The sequence below is a fragment of the Chinchilla lanigera genome, unplaced genomic scaffold, assembly GCF_000276665.1.
Source record: "Chinchilla lanigera isolate Chin_1 unplaced genomic scaffold, ChiLan1.0 scaffold00007, whole genome shotgun sequence".
Lineage (NCBI taxonomy): Eukaryota > Metazoa > Chordata > Mammalia > Rodentia > Chinchillidae > Chinchilla > Chinchilla lanigera.
In genome coordinates, this window is record NW_004955408.1 from 40175621 (window position 1) to 40188668 (window position 13048).

General features: G+C 34.7%; 1 protein-coding gene across 1 annotated transcript in view; it reads left to right on the top strand.

The window, feature by feature from the left end:
* Prr16 (proline rich 16) overlaps nucleotides 1-13048 on the top strand; it is a gene marked incomplete at its 3' end in the record, with an annotated part of 132227 nt that overhangs the window by 56703 nt on the left and 62476 nt on the right. The window contains 1 exon segment of the mRNA XM_013507054.1: nucleotides 11010-11073. Within this exon segment, the coding sequence (XP_013362508.1) occupies nucleotides 11011-11073 (63 nt within the window).

A 13048-nucleotide genomic window follows, 5' to 3' on the forward strand; every position in this document is an offset into this window, starting at 1 on the left:
GAGAATACAATCTGCCATTCCACCTGAGAGTCTAAAAATTACCACAGCCTGGCAAGCCAGGTAGGAAGCAATGAGTCACATTTATCTCCTGGAGATATTTTATTAAACATGCCAGGGGTTAAGCCAGATTGCAAGGGGAGACTATTTTTTCTCCCTTGTATTGGTGAATATTTGAACTGAGAAACTGGAACTTTGCTTTGTGGAACGTGACTAGAAACAAACCTAGAAATAAAACTGTGTCAGAGTTGCTTGTAAATATCATGAGATTTGAGAGTGTTGGATCGCAGAAGCCAAGCTCTGCCTGACAGGAGGACAGCAATGCTGGAGGATACTGGATGCTTTAAGAGTGATTTTTTTTGAGGGGGTTGGAGGAGTGGAAATTACCTCTTAATTGCTGCATCCAAGCTGTAGACTATTCACTGGTTTTCTAGGGTGGCCTGAAATTTTAGGGTTCAGTACAGTTTGTGGTGCCGTGACTCCAGTGAGGTACTTGGAGTGCATCTCACAGAGGAAGGGGGAGAAAATGCTGTAGAACCCAGGACATAAAGGAAGAGTTTCATATTGAGGCATTATTGATTTGACTTAGTGTTCCTGAGTTCTGATTTAGGGTGCAGATAAGCAGTTTTTATAGGAGGACCTCAAAAATTATAAAATTTAAGAGGAGGAAAATTTCTTAGAGATCATGTAGAAGTATAATTGTAGCTAAATACCAGTTGGTAATTGATCTGTAAAAGTGAAGGAACATCACAGTTAACAAACTGAAAAGGTAATTGCTAAATATTTTTCTTGTCCTTATTCTTCAATCTTAAAAAGCATTTAATGAATGCTATTTGAAGTTTGTTATACTACATTTATATTGCTTTTGTATTCCACACTGTATCTAATTTAATGCTCAAGCAGTGTTTTTTATATAAACTAAAGGAAGTTATCTGCATTTTATAATGGAATAGAGTATATTTTTTTTAATTTAAAGATAAAAGGAGGGAAACATTAACAGACATATAACATTTTACAACATATCACAAGCACAATAAAGGAATAGAGTATATTTTTGATGAGTTGAGAATGGCCGATGATCAATCATTTAATAATGTGCAAACCAGAAATAACAATTCTGATGTCTGACTTCAAATTTTGTGTTTAAGATCAAGGAATTTGCTTCTACAATAGTAGTCTTCATTGTTTGGATCACCTGTGTAGGAATTACTTTCATATATTAAGAATTCTCAGGGGCTGGGGATTTAGCTCAGTGGCAAAGCGCCTGCCTGGCAAGTGCAAGGTCGTGAGTTCGGTTCCCAGTACCGGAGAAAAACCAAAAAAAAAAAAAAAAAGAATTCTCACAGTGATTTTGTGAGGTAAGTGGAACAATAGAGAAACACCCAAGACTCAGACTTAGTGTCATCTCTATCCTTTAGGGGATGGAAAGGCTGGAATCCTTACTTGGAGTGAAGCCTCCAGCATTTCTGTCTCACCAGATTGGCTCCACAGTTGTCTTTGGTCTCTCAAATATGAGCAAGGCATTGTCCTTTTCCCCATAAGAAAAGAAAGGCTTAAATTTTACAACTTTAAAAAATTCAATAGCCTGGAGTATGTCAATTCCACCTCTTTGCTGGGTAAGCATATATTTTCAAGGGGCATACCTTTTTACTATTTACAGTTTAAGTCAGTGGGAGAGCAGCATGCAACACTATACAATAGTGTAGGAAAATTTTGCTGATTTGGTGAAGGTCAGAGTTCTGTTTGGTTAAAAATCTGAAAGCTCCTTTCTGCTCACCTCCTTCTCCTCACCTCTCTCCCGTACATAGTTTAAATTGCATTTCCTATAGTATACACTTTCCATTGAGAACTTCAGTTTTTATGACTCAGTACATCACATTAATGGGTTAAAAGTGTGTGTCAGATACTTGTAGATACGTCATCTCTATTCCTGGGTTCTCTGTTGTATTGGAGTTTACTCTGTAGAGAAATAAAGTACAAAAAGGTATTTTGATTGATTTATACAAAATTATCTTAGTCTTTAAATGTAATGTACACCACAGTTTTAGGAAATAATAGAGTGGATATCTTGACTTTTTAAAACAATTCTGTTATTTCAAGAAACTGTCAGTCAACTAAGAGGAAAATAATCATAGTTCTTTTTTTTCACCTGTGATATTAAATAATTTTCTAAAGTAATATTTGGTATGCCTTATTTCAATTTTTTATTGTGATTTTCAGCAATTTATCATTGAATGTACGAAACTGTTGCTGACAGGAGCTCTCAACATGAGATTAAGACATCCTTCTTCCTCTCATTTCGCTTTTGGAGTCGTAGGCAATCAATGCTTTCACCTTTTTCTATCTAGCATAAGAACAGTAGTTAATCATAATAAAACCCAGTCTTAGTAATATTGCTTTTTGAATGATAAATACCAGTAAACTGGCTTACAATCTCAGTCTCTTCTGTTTCCTAGCAATAAGACTGTAAATATTTAACCTGTCTACTTCAGTTTTATCGAATGTAAAATAGTAAAATAAAGTTAATAATAAAACTCACTTTATAGTAGTATAAGAACTGAATTAGTAACTTTTTATTGTAATAAGGAATAAAATGAAACTCCTTAGCCTAACTTGGAAGCTTTTTACTATTTAATGTGTAGCAACTCTGAAATGTATTTCCTGTGTTAAAAAATAAGCACGCTCCAGTTAACTGGGGATATGCCTGATTTCTCCGTGTTTCTTTTTGGTTTGGGCTTTCTCAGTTCTATAAGTGCCCCTCTTATTTTAGCTAAATGTTCTGTCCACACTTTCCAGTTATCAGAGTCAGTTAATTTTCAGGCCATAGCCATAAAATCTCAAGACACAGGCACAGGCATCCTCAAAGCAATATGAACCTCATTGCCTTTCCCAAAGGCTTGTTCTGAGATGCTGCGTTTAGAACCAGGAGCCTCAACCAGCTGAACTGGGATCTAAATGTGCTTGCAGAGAAGATGCCCAAAGACCAAGCCATCTCAGTGACAGTAGTTGTGCTATGTCCCCTAATCAAGGTGTGTCTGTGATTCTTGATTAGTTCAGTGTTCTTATTAAGTCATTTAGTTATAGCTTCTAAAGCCTAAGAAGTGATATCCAGAAAACACTTACTGTAAGAATGTTTCCTTCTCAGTAGGTTAGCAAAAAGTTATCAATAGTATCAAATACAGCTTTCCTACAGTAGCGTATATATTCATTTGGTGGATGTAAAACAAGGGGCCTAGAAATGCTGTCATAGTCTTTATTTTTTATTCAGTACAACAGCTTGAATTTTTGTGTGGTAATTTGAACATCAGTCACTTTCATCATCAAATTATCTGAAAAGATAAGCTAGTATAACCAAGGCATTTTATGATATTACAGTTTTATTTTACATAATGATGGAGTGTTGTTCCCCCTGCCATACGTTTTGGTTAACAAACTTAACCTGGTTGATGGCTGTATGCTGCTTGCAAAATACTCTCTCTCAACCGTAAATTTCAGAAAGAAAAATATTCTTCTTATTACTATGAAAAGAATGCATTTAGGTCTAGAGAATGAAATGCAAAATAGTCTTTGGAGAAGTAGGACTAATATTCTGCACAGTAGTTCCTTAGAATAAGTGCTCTTGATTGAATTTATGTTATAAAATGCTGTATGTGGGACCAGATAATTTGTTTCTGTTTTGCTTTAACAGATACTAGGTCAGTCAGTATATCTTTAGATTGTGCCTTTAAGAAGATAGGTTTTCGGTAAGTGGTCGAATCGTAATCTTGTACTGTAGTTTGTTTTAAGAAGGAATTTGAAATACAACTGTTCTACACATTATCTTTCTTCTTGCCTTGCTGTCTGCTCTGTTCATGACCAATGCTAACAATTCATTGTTTAATTTCAGATATTATTATATCTCTATATCTTGCCTAGTAGTTGAATTTGTATTATAATAATGGTTATCTTATAGTACATTTGGAAGTCTTCTGTTATATAATGAGCATTCCATTAGCCCATTTCACATGTAATATTCCAGAATTGCAATGCTAAATGTTAACTTTTTATTTATAAACAAACACACATACATTTACAAAATAACACAAGAACAATACAAGCAATACTGAAGTTCAGACAAGGTGATAGGAAATTAACAATGGTTGCTGTATTACATATTGATTTCTTCAAAGTGGTTTCTCAGGGAAACAAATATGAAGGATAGATTGATCAAATGATTAATTATTAACTGTTCCTTTCAATAAAGCAATAAAAGTCAGTAGTACAACTATGGTAGCTATCCTGTATATACATATATTCATAATTTTCCCCTTCTTTCTTTTCTCTTTTAAATGTTAACTACTAAAAACTATACTTCCTACTTTCTAGAATGGCATGAGAAAATTGAAGCTGACCTTTAAACACATGCAGTTCCTAAGATAATTTACTTCACTTGCAATTTCTTTAAAGACTTGAGAAGTCACTTTATTTCTACAGTATTAGGATGAATTTGTAATTTTCTTATAAGAACCTCCTTTTGAACAATTACTTTCCAATTACTTCCATACAAAGCATTTTGGGTCTCTGCTATTGCTTTATCTCAACAGTAGTCCCATTTAGAAGAATTACTCTTTGCTATTTAAGTATGTTTTTGAATTTTTTTCATTAAAACTACTTTATATATTTCTTGTCAAAATGTAGTATTTTGTAAATACATTTCCTGGTTGAGATCATAACAGAAGGCCAAGCATTGACAGTTACTGTAAAATTTAAGAACATTCTCATCAATATTATCGATGGTTTTCAGTTCTTTGTATGTTCCAGATAAAAGTCCTTTGTCCGAGGGACAGTTAGCTAAACTTTTTTCCAAACTTGTGGATTTTCTTTTTACTGTGCTGGTGATTTCTTTAGATGTGCAGAAACTTTTCAGTAGGATGAGATCTCAGGTTGTTGATTCTTTGCGGTATTTCCCGTGTGGTTTGGTTTTCCCTCATGAACTCCCTGCTTACGCCTACGTCTTCAAGATTTTTACCTACTTTCTCTTCCAATAGATTTAGTGTTTCTGTTTTAATATTGAGATCTGTGTTCTATTTTGACTTTAGTTTGGTGCGTGGTGATAGACTTGGATATATTTTCAGTCTTTGGCAAGTGGCAAGCCAATTTTTCCAGCCCCATTTATTGAGGAGGCTATCGTTCTTCCAGCAAGTTTATTTGGCCCTTTTATCAAAGACTGAGTGTGTTTGTGGCTGTGGCTGTTTTTTCCAGTCTGTGCCATTGATCTTCTGGTCTGTTTTTTAGCCAGTACCAGGGTGATTTTATTGCAGTAGCTTTGTTGTATAATTTCAGGTCAGGGATTGTGATGCCCCCTGACCTGTCTTTGTTGCCCAGGATTGCTTTTGCTATTCTGGGTCTCTTCTGGTTCCAGATAAATTTAAGAAATGTTTTCTCTACATCTGTGACATAGGCTAATGGTAGTTTAATGGGAATTGCATTGAATCTGCACAACAATTTTGGTAGTATGGACATTTTCACAATGTTAGTTCTTCCTATCCATGAGCAAGGGATATTTTTCTATGTATTGAAATGCACTTCAATCTTTCTTTCCATTTTCTTTCCCATTTCTCTGGGTTCTTCCTGGCATAACAAAAATTCAGCATGTGTGGGAAGCTGCCACAGTTTTAGCTGTTTCCATTGTTCTAGAGTTACTTTTGCACTACCCTTAACTTTCCAAATTCTCAGTCCCCTGATACACTCATCTCTGTGATCTTGTGGTTTGTCCTTTTATCCTGTCTACATAATGTAAATGCAGACTTTTAATTTAGACGGCTCTGCACAGCCTAACCCCAAGAGTGTGACCCAGCACAGACCCCGTTCAGCACTTTGAATCTATGCTGTGAAGGCAGATGGAGAAGCGCTCCTTACCTGTAATGTATGCGTCTGGGGTGGAGAGGTTTTCTTCACTTATGTCTTTCTGTTTAATAGTGTAAATGAAATAAATTCTGTTGCACTATGAGGGTAACTAGTCCAAAATTAAATCCAGCCTTGAAGTATTGCATATGAAAATTGCAGTTTTTCCTTAAACCCTGAGTCCTTAAGCATGAGATTTCAGATAATATTAAGTTTAAATATACTTTTAGATTAAAAAATACAAAACATACAGGTTATTTGATTTTATTCTTTTTGAAACTATTGTGTCCTAAGATGCTAGTAAATACAATTATTTTCATTGTATTGTTAGTGGAATATGTATATAACATTACCTCCAAACAGCTTAAAGTCATCTTTTATGAATATTAATGTATATTTTCCTTGAAATTGAGCCACATGAGCAAGGATTTCGATGAAAGCTCACACAGTATTTACAGTTTCCTGAAATGATGGAGTAGTTAAGAAGTTACTCTAGCTGTACTGTTTTCAGTAGTTTAAACTGGTTTGGACAAATGTAGATGAACACTATTCATACTTTGTGAAGATTATAGGTAAATAATGCAGCTAACAGTTCAGCTCAGATTTAAAAGCACATCATGCAGTTGATTACTGAAATTTACACAAGGATTATGGCTAAAATGCATCTTGAGCAGTCTGAGCAAAGTGAAGAAAATCTAGTAACAAGCATTAATTTTAAAGCAAGAATCTTGTTTCATTATTTTGTTACCCATTTTCTTAGTAATAAATATATAAGATTAGTATTAGTATTTTATAAATATGAACTTTAGGTTTTATAGTTGGGTATTATTGGACATACTTTAACTGAAATTAGTTAAAAGTTGAAAGCTTATAAATTTATTTTTTCTTGTTTTTTTTTTCTTTCCTTAAACTTGAAGCGTTCTGTTTTACAGAGGCCAAGCTTTGTATTTTTCAGTAATTATGTATGCATATTACTACAGTTTATGACTAGTCACCACAAAAGTATTACCAAATAATTTGCATGTAGATTTCTATTTGGGAGAAAATAACTAAAACATAATACAAACTTTTCATTTTTTTTTGTACATGTGCTTTCAATATATAATCAATATCGTGGGCTGGGGATTTAGCTCAGCAACACAGCACCTGTCTGGCAAGTGCAAGGTCATGAGTTCGATTCCCGGTACAGGAAAAAATATATATATAATCAATATCAAAGTTTTATTTATATTGTGGGCTTTCCTGACTATTTTGTTCACCTTCAACAATATAGTGATATGCAAATACTTGATAAATACCTTTTCTTTAAGTCATTAACATGACATTTAGATTAAATGTGATTGAACTTCATATTAATTGTTTGAACTCAGTTACATGGCTTATTTTAAAAATCTACCCTATTTCAATTTCCTTCTGCCACGTAGCCTAAGAACTGAGAAGTAATTAGGTGCCTTTTCCAAATAAACAGATTGCCTTTGATTTTTAGAGGCCCCTATTATAAAGATAGGTAAGAGGCTATCACTTCTCTGAAGGAACTTTTAGGTCCGCTGGTTGAAAAATGATTACCACTTGAATAGAATTTTCCTTCAGAAAGCACTTCACACATGGATTCAACTGATGGATGTTTGCAGCTTGTGGGTTATGGGTGCATGTCTGACTCCTAGATAAATCTAACAGTTGATTACAGAGATATGTTTTTTCTTCTGTAAGCATACTGTGACTCTGTGCATGTACACATTTTACTAAGATGTATCACTGACAGTGGGAGATATAATATTGTGGCAAGCTCTTTGTAAAACCTGTCACAATTCTTGTTTTTTTTTTTTTGTTTTTTTCTCTGGTACCAGGAACCGAACTCACGACCTTGCGCTTGCCAGGCAGGCGCTTTTGCCGCTGAGCTAAATCCCCAGCCCCAACCTGTCACAATTCTTGAGACATCTGTTTAGCATTCAGTTGTTACACTGTAGTCCTCTTGCCTCTTGTTGGAAAGATAAGCAAATGCTCAGGGTGGTGTTATCAGAACAGACTGTGGTTGGTGATTAATTCTGCAAAGGCTAAAAATGTACATGCACATTTGTCACGAATTCAGGTTGGTACTCTCCCTTCTAACAAACTCCGATTAGCCCTTCTTGTTCCTTAACAGCAAATCCCAAGCGGAGAGTGATGTTTTCCTCCCACAGGGGACAATAATTGTCTAGGTAATGGAAATGCAGTTGAATGACTCCCTTCAAACATTTATCAGATAATTTTCATGACTTCTACTTTAGTTAACTTTGTCTGAGACTGTCCAAGATACACGAGGGGAATGAAGGAAGAAATTGTTCAGCTTGTAGTTGGCAGGAAAATTCTCCTGCTGGATAAGTTCACAAGTTACGGCTGGAACACTTTGGTAATAAGTTTTTCCACTGTGCAAAGCCAGATAATCACAGCCCGACAGCAGAACAGAACCTGTATTGTCAACATGGAAAAGTGGTGGTGATCGGGGAGTGGTGGTGTTCTGGCAGCACGCTTAGAATTTTGTTCTTGTCCTTTGCAGTGAGGAAGAACTTGTGCATATCAGCGATTGCAGCTTGGTCTGCTGTTCTATTACACAGAAAGTATGTGGCCCAGATAAATGCCCAAGTGTTAGTACTGAGTTTGAATTCTCCACTTGAAATGTTTTGAGAACCTCAGTCAGTAAAGATTCTGACACGTGTTGTTAATGTACTACTCTTTCAGTTTAACACAAGAGCTTTAAAAGTGTTAAATCCTTTTAATGTATTAACATTTCTCACATTAAATCCATGAAGCTGGGGCCTTTTTTCACTTCCCTTTCAAGGAGAGAGAAGCGAGGCCCAGGGAAGGAAGTGCCTTGCCTGGGATTTCACAGTGAGTCTGACTCTGGGAGCCACTCTCTGCCATCATTCTTGTGTATCTTGTTATAAAGGCTAAAAGAAGCATCAGTCTCCAAGAGAAAAATCTATACTTTCTTCCCTAGGCCCTACTGGATTTTTAAAATGTTTGTTTTTAATAAGTATGTTTTCTGAGGGAGGGAAGAACAGAAATATGTAAATTCATTCAAAAGTATTAATACAATGTGAGTATAACTTTTACCATTTTGAAGGGATTTTCCACTTCAGCATTATAAATTTATAAATCTCTGGTTTCTTTCCATACTGTTAGGAGTACTCAATATAGATTTAATGTCAAATGTAATTGGAAAATTTGATTACTGTCCTGACTTTTGATACTAGATTTCATTAAATGTTTTAATCATAGAATTAATATTAATAATTAAATAATGCCTACATAATCCTATTTATGATGTTACTATTTTAAATTAGGATTTTATATTCAAATTTTATAATTATTAATTGAAATATTTGCTTTGCTCACTATATGTATAATGGGTAGGCAGAAATTCTGTACATTTTACTTATTTTCATATTCTCAGCAAGTAAAAAGGTTCTTAACACATAGTTAGTACACACTTAGTATTTGCTAAAGATATTTTTGAATATATAAAGCATGAAGTTAAACACTGTGAGTTCATTAAAATGTAAAATTCTGTTCTTCTCTACTAACTATTCCAGGTTATTATTGATAAAGAAATTCAGTAATAACATGGCAAGCAGCAAGAAGCTGAGTAAACTGTATTCTTTCTCACTTCTACCTTGTTAGTACTTATTTTAGTTACTTTTTTTCTCGTTGCTGAGACAAAATATCCGTGCCCAAAATTAAGTTAGGAAAAGTTTATTTAGCTCACGGTTTGTGGAGGTTTCAGTCCATAATCAGCTGGCTCCAAGGCAGGATGGCATGGCATAGGGGCAACAATTCAACGTGGCAGAAGACAGCAAAAGCAACAAGAGCAGAAAGGGGAAGAGCTAGCCTGTTTCTGTCCCTTGCATTATAAGCAACCTACTGGCCCTCTGGCAGTTGTAGCACTCATACCATCTCCCTGCCCTCCTCTTGCACAGGCTCAGGATGTTTACAAAGTGAGACCCCTGGACCCTTGCTGAGTCACTTAGTTAACCTTCTAAACTTAAGAAACTTGACACAATTAACAACATCCTAGAGCAATAAGGACGTGTCCTCTACACCCTAGGATGTAGAACTGCTGAGTTACTTAGTTAAGCTTCTAGACTTCTCAAATAGACACAACCATATCAACCGTAACAATATAGACCCAGCATAGTGCCCAATAAGTAGTTAATAAAAATATGATTGAATAATTGAACAAGCTGAATGATTTAAGCTCTTACTCTCTTATTCATACCTCTTTTAAACAAATCTTAAGTACAATAACTATAGCATTTAGGAACATATGAATTAAGGTATAAGGCAGGAATGAGGGACAGCACCTTCCAGGAACAGCAGTCTACCACATCTGAATTGAGTACAACCTCACAGGCTGTGACCTCCAACTGCCTTTTGCAATTTAGCACCTTCAGAGTGTCACTAACCAAGAGATCACTTTACCTCTCCCTTCCTACTTCATCACTCAAATTTAGTGTCATCGGTGATTGACATCACTTTGGAGTTTGATTCTCTGTGGCTGGCTTAACCCATTGGTACCTCAAACAGTAACTTCATTTGTTTAGATGAGACTGCGTCAGATATCTGAGGAAAGTTTCCCTGTCTGTGGAGGATACTCTATAACACCACACTACCTGGGGTGTTTACATAGTATTTTCTATTTTGTGGCTGCCTGCTCTTTCTGCCCCTTTTGTTACTGAGCTAGTCCTAACCTGTCTGTGAATAGCTCACTGAGCAGCAATACTAAATATTGATGATCAGTGTAAATCTTAAAGTTTGTAATGCTTGATCTAATGTTCTTTTCTCAGTTCTTGAAGACTTGGTGGATTGACTGATGCTCAGATGTCTCATGCTGCACTCACAGCATGTGGTACCTCAGCTGCCTTTCTTTCATAGATAAGTTCATATGTTGGCTTTCCTCTTTTCTGTCCATGTACAGATTTCTATCATCACACACTGTGCCTCATGTTTGCTAACACTAACTACCCTGTTCATAACTTCTGGCACCTTGTTTGGTTCAGTGTTTTTGGAAACTCTGAAGTAAATATACTATATTTAAAGGTTTTCTAATTTTTTTAACAGAAGCTCCATAATCTACTCCTACCTCCCCACAGGATGAATCAGGGAAACTGCTGCAGGCAGACAGTGACACCAGGACACCAGGAAATGCCTGAGAAGGTCAGCCCCACCTTGGCAGAATGCTTTCAGGAACTTGGACAGCATATATCAGCATTTCTAAGAAACATGCAAGTCCAACATATTTCCTACTCAAAATATGCACAAAAGTTTTGATTAACAAATAGATATCTTTGGATATTAAAGTTACTAAGCAATGACTATGAATAACATGATTAATAATTCCAACAACAGTTATATAAATGTCATATTTTTGGTTTGTGTTTTAAGTTTAAATGACACAGAAGAAAATAATTACAATAAATATCATAAATTTCATCAATATTTATTTCGCTTTTAAGATTCCAAAGATATTTTATGGAACATTGATGGTATTTTTAAATGGCAATACTTAAATTTAAAGTGTCAGGATTCATGAGTTCATGTTAGAATATTTGATCAAAAATTAGTTTACATTTTGATAGTTTATTGTCTATGTATTGACTGTGAGAAATTAAATGGGCATTTAATAATTCCTGAAAAGATGTAATATTAACCAAATATTAAGTCAATGTTCACTTACTTCTCAAAGATTGATTTTTGGTACATAGAACCCGTTCCTAATTGAGGGATAGTCATGGTTGCACCATATGTGACCATAAAGGTTGTGAAATTTTAATTAATAAACTGTTTTCACTTGTAAGAATATAATGATTATACTTTTTATCAGTTTTTAGGAGCGGCTTCATGAATTTTAATGTGTTCTAATAGTAAAACAAAAGGGAATGTTATTTACTAGTTATATTTCTCAATCAAATTCTGCTTTGGATGAAGTAAAAGAGTTACCACACATTATGTAAAATGGAAAAAACATACTGCATAGCAAGTAAGATGACATTATTTATTATATCAGGATAATAAAAGACAATTTAAAAATCCCTCTATATAATGTTACTGATAAGCAAAATCCAAGAAAAATATTTTAAAAATAAATAATATACAGTCACCAAAAATTATATAATTGTCTGATATTAAAATATGTTGTGGAAAATTAAGATTTCTCAATTTCAAACTCTAGCAGTAATATTAACCTGCCAGTTAATACTTCACAGTTTATGTGTTCAAACTGATTCCCTAGCACTTTCAGCTAGCTAACTGTGACATTTCAGTACACAGTGCCTGTGTATTCTGTGTTACATGGCTCTTACAGAAAAAATAGAAAAAGAATGCTGTAGCCCTGTATGAAATCTTCATAGTCTATAGTCAAACAGTGTCCTTCTGTAGCTAGGAGGCATTAGATTGATGCACACATTGTTTGAAAAACCTGGTGCCAATTTGGCAATATACTCAGAAGCCACTATCTGCACATATTACGTGGTGCCCCATTATCCCTTCAGATGAAGTATTTTATGACCTTTAGACCGCTGGCATGTTGTTACCAAACAGTGAGAGGAACCTTTAAACTCAGTTATAAATTTTATGGGGAAAAGAATCTAAATGTTTCTCTCAGCTGAGTTTGGTTGATTAAAGTGATTAATTCACTGATAAAGCCATTATAAGTTGACTTGTACAAATAGTAGTGAAGAATTTGCAACATCCTCCCATCATTATTGTAGGGGTCATAAATTTTCTTACAATATGTAAAGTATTTGCTGCATTGAACAAAAGGCAGAGCCTATCAATGTAGCGAGTGATTTTAATTACACTGCTAATTATGAAAAAAATTAGAGTTCACTTCAGTAGCAGTTGTCACTCAAAACAGGTTGTTATATACTAGCACACTAATGAAAATCGTATACCTTAGTAATAGGGATACAGAAGTCTGAGGGGCTCACTGAATGTCGGCAATAGCAAAATTTCTCCTAAATGTTCAACTTAAACTATAATAAAAAGTTTTTACTAATTTTATCAAACTAAAAATTAATAGTTTAAGCTAATCTAAAGGAATTTTTAATTCACTTATCCACTGAATATTTTTTTAACATGCTCATTGTACTGGACACTGTGCTAGACATAAGAGATTCAAAGATTAGTAAGG